Source organism: Propithecus coquereli, unplaced genomic scaffold (assembly GCF_000956105.1).
Source record: "Propithecus coquereli isolate 6110/MARCELLA unplaced genomic scaffold, Pcoq_1.0 Scaffold5, whole genome shotgun sequence".
NCBI classification, from domain to species: Eukaryota; Metazoa; Chordata; class Mammalia; order Primates; family Indriidae; genus Propithecus; species Propithecus coquereli.
The window spans coordinates 20,531,331-20,534,700 of record NW_012150840.1 but is presented as its reverse complement, the minus strand read 5'-3'; the positions used below and the strand labels follow the sequence as shown (position 1 = coordinate 20,534,700).

Genomic DNA, 3,370 nt, shown 5'->3' with positions numbered 1-3,370 from the left:
TGGCAGAGTTGAGTAATTGTGACAGAGATCATATGGCTAAAATGTTTATTATCTGATCCTCTACAGAAAATATTTGCTAACCCTTAGTCAGTAGGATAAGTTCTAAGTTCCCTAACAACACATAAAGTCTTCTCACTCTCCTTCTTCTCACCCTCATTATATGTGTTAGCTATATAGAACTACCAGGTGTGCAGTTACCTGAATATTAAATCCAATTTTGTACCCCTGGGCTTTATGGTGTTTCTTTCCCTAAAAAAAAGCCTAACTCCATCTCTTTTACTTGGTGAAATTTTGTCTTCATTCTTGAAATCTAACTTAGTTCTCAATTCCTTCTACCTTAGTTTCTCACCAAGACACAGAGCTAATCACTCTATCCTTTGTACTGTTTCTGTGTAATCCTCTCGTATCTATGTCAATGCTGTTATCATGCCGTTGAAATGCGCATGTCTTCCGTTCCAATATGTTTAATTTTGAGCACTTTAATATTTCTGAAGTTGAGATGTATTTTATAAATGATATATGCATTTGATTAGTTAGGCATGTTTTCTTTTTCTTTTTTTCCCTGTCTCTCCTGGAAAAGAAGCCATTAGAAGAATAGTAGTTTTGAAATGTTTGAAATAACAGTATATATTTCAATTGTTAATATTTTAGACTCAAGGGAGTATTTTATATCTTTATTCTTGGAATATAAGCTGACTGAGGGTGAGTTTTTATGTTATTCATCTTTGTATTTGAAGATGGTATTACAGTGCCCTGTGCATCATAGTTCAAGTATTTCATGTTGAATTAAATACTGAGTCAATTTATATTGTTTAATGATATAATTTCAGGTAATAGTCTCCAGAATTAGTAAGAATTAGTAAATTAGTAGATTAATCATATATAATCAGATTTAACAGCATCAGTTGTTGTTTATATGGCAGGGAAAGCATTTTGTTACATAAATTTCAGTAACTTTAGTTAGATGGAATAGCTTAGTTGACAATTCTTGTATTTTTGTTTTACTGTTCAGAGACATTATAGAGATACAAGGAAAATTAAAGAAAAAAAATGTGGGATTTTCCTGAAATAAATTGTGTTAGGCATCATGTAACATTTTAAGTTTTAGTATCAAAGTGGAATAGTATTGGATGATACAGCAATGTATATTTTTGAAAATTGTAAGAGACTTGGAACAATAGACTGGCAGAGTCTGTTGAGTAACAGGGCCAATAAATGGATTATTTTAGCTAGAATATGAAAACATCAGGGCTTGATACTCTTTGAAGGTACATTCTCCTGTGAATAAAGAACAACCATGGCGCTTTACTTTTTCTCTTTTAAGGGATCGAGCGAGAAAAACAGGACCTGGAGAAGCAGATGTCGGATTTGAGAGTGCAGCTGAACTTCAACGCAATGGCATCTGAGTTAGAGGAACTGAAGCGGTGCATGGAGAGAAAAGACAAGGAGAAAGCACATTTGGCAGCACAAGTAGAGGTGACTTTGCTATTTTTAAGCTGCATTTGAAAGACTTTAATTTTATTTCATAGAATTGCTTAACGAAATTTTAATATATATGTGTTATTTTATGAACTCCAGTTTGAGTATAAATAATGTAAAGTCATGTTAATGACTAATTTGCTCATATATAGGATATAAATAGAAATTCCAATGGATTCATTTCTCTTTCTTTTGAGATCTCAAAGCCAGGAACCTGAATTCTTTTCCTCTGTTATTTTATGGTCAAATCATTTGCCATTGTTAAATTTGAAAATATTTTTGTTCTGGTAGCAATTGAGCCCTTCCTACAGACAGAAGGGACCTTTCTTATCTGAGAGAACAGTGAATTATCATTTGTTTTGGGGGTGAAACTGGCAGAAAGCATAGTGAGAAAGTATTATTACTATTTCTTCTTTGGAACCGTAAAGGTTTTCAAATCTCTAGCTCTGCACGACGTGAAGTTGTGATGCCTCCATTAATTTAGAATTGTGTAGTAATCATGTATGATGTGGTAATCATGAATGAAGTGTAACTAGGCAGCTACCATTTCCTGCTTCCCTTTTATCTAGCATAGATGAAGTAATTATCAGAATATATTAAAAATCAAAGGGAAGGACCTCATAAAAGGAAATGGCTTAATTCAAATTATAATTATGCAAATTAGATCAAATATGGATGACACATTTGGAAATAGATATGTATCAATCCTCCCATGTATCTGTTTTTATTAGGGAAGCTGTGTTCTAATTGTAATAAGTTGCAATTGAAGGCTTTCCAAATTATAATGAAAGATAGAAAATTGGTGTTAAAAGCACCTGATTTTATATAACCCAAAGGAAATATTTAATGTTACTCCAGTCTGAGTTTCTCTTTCATCTTGTCAGCATGTCAATAGAAAATGTCTTTTAGATTTGGTTCAAGATTCAGATTGTAAAGATAATGAAATATTGACATACTCTTATAAATCCTTCTACACGATTAATAAATACTTATTTGAAATAGTCTCGAAGCAATGGTAATTGTATGACTTTTAAAGTTTGTTTCATGGGTATTATTTTCGCCCTTGATCCTGCTGACAAAAATGCTAACATATGATTATTTTGCCGAAATTAAGTTTTTTTGAAAAAAACCATGCTAATAAATCTCAAAGGTAGAAAAATTCCTGCTGCTCATAACCATATATTGATCCTTCCTCCCTTCTTTCCTTCTTTCCCATTGTTTCTTTTTTTCATACAAATTGGGAGTATTTAAAAAATTGCTTTTAATAGCCTAATGCTCTTACTCAAGGATCCTGGGTTTCCCTTGTCTTAATTTAATAGTTCTTTACATTTTCACATGGGTTAGGGAAAGAGTTTGCATTCTCTTGGATTAGTTTGTTGATTCTACAAGGTTTGGGTGTGAAAAACAATTGAAGGAGAAATTTTTACTCACACATTAAATATTACTGTCTGTTACATGCCATGCACTGTTCCAGGTGCTGGAGACATAGCAGTGAACACAAACCCAGACAATTCCTAATCTCTTGCAGGTGATGTTCTAAAAGCGATGCAGAAAGTTTTTAGTTTGTCTTGCTTCTGAGAAGAAATTTCTTTTGGAGAATAAAGGATTTTTTTTCTCAGTTGCTATTGAAAAAGACATCACAGAAAGACAGCATTCATATGTGGAAGAAATTACCATTAACTAGTTTCATTTTTTCAGATTTTCTTATTTTTAACAATAATTATTTACATCAATGGTTTTAGATTTAGTGACACTTCTGATTTAACTTTGTCTATTGTTCACAACTTTTGGAGGCTCTCTGAATGTCTTTATTCCCGAGCTATTCTCAGAGTGAATAGTGCAGACTTTGTGAGAGATACGGGTCATAGATCACTGAATTGTAACCTCAAAT

General features: G+C 32.5%; 1 protein-coding gene across 1 annotated transcript in view; it reads left to right on the top strand.

Moving 5' to 3' along the window:
- Positions 1-3,370, top strand: part of CEP128 (centrosomal protein 128kDa) — a 414,369-nt gene that overhangs the window by 77,352 nt on the left and 333,647 nt on the right. Inside the window, exon 10 of the mRNA XM_012656064.1 lies at positions 1,325-1,476. Within this exon, the coding sequence (XP_012511518.1) occupies positions 1,325-1,476 (152 nt within the window). The remainder of the gene's footprint in view (positions 1-1,324; positions 1,477-3,370) is intronic.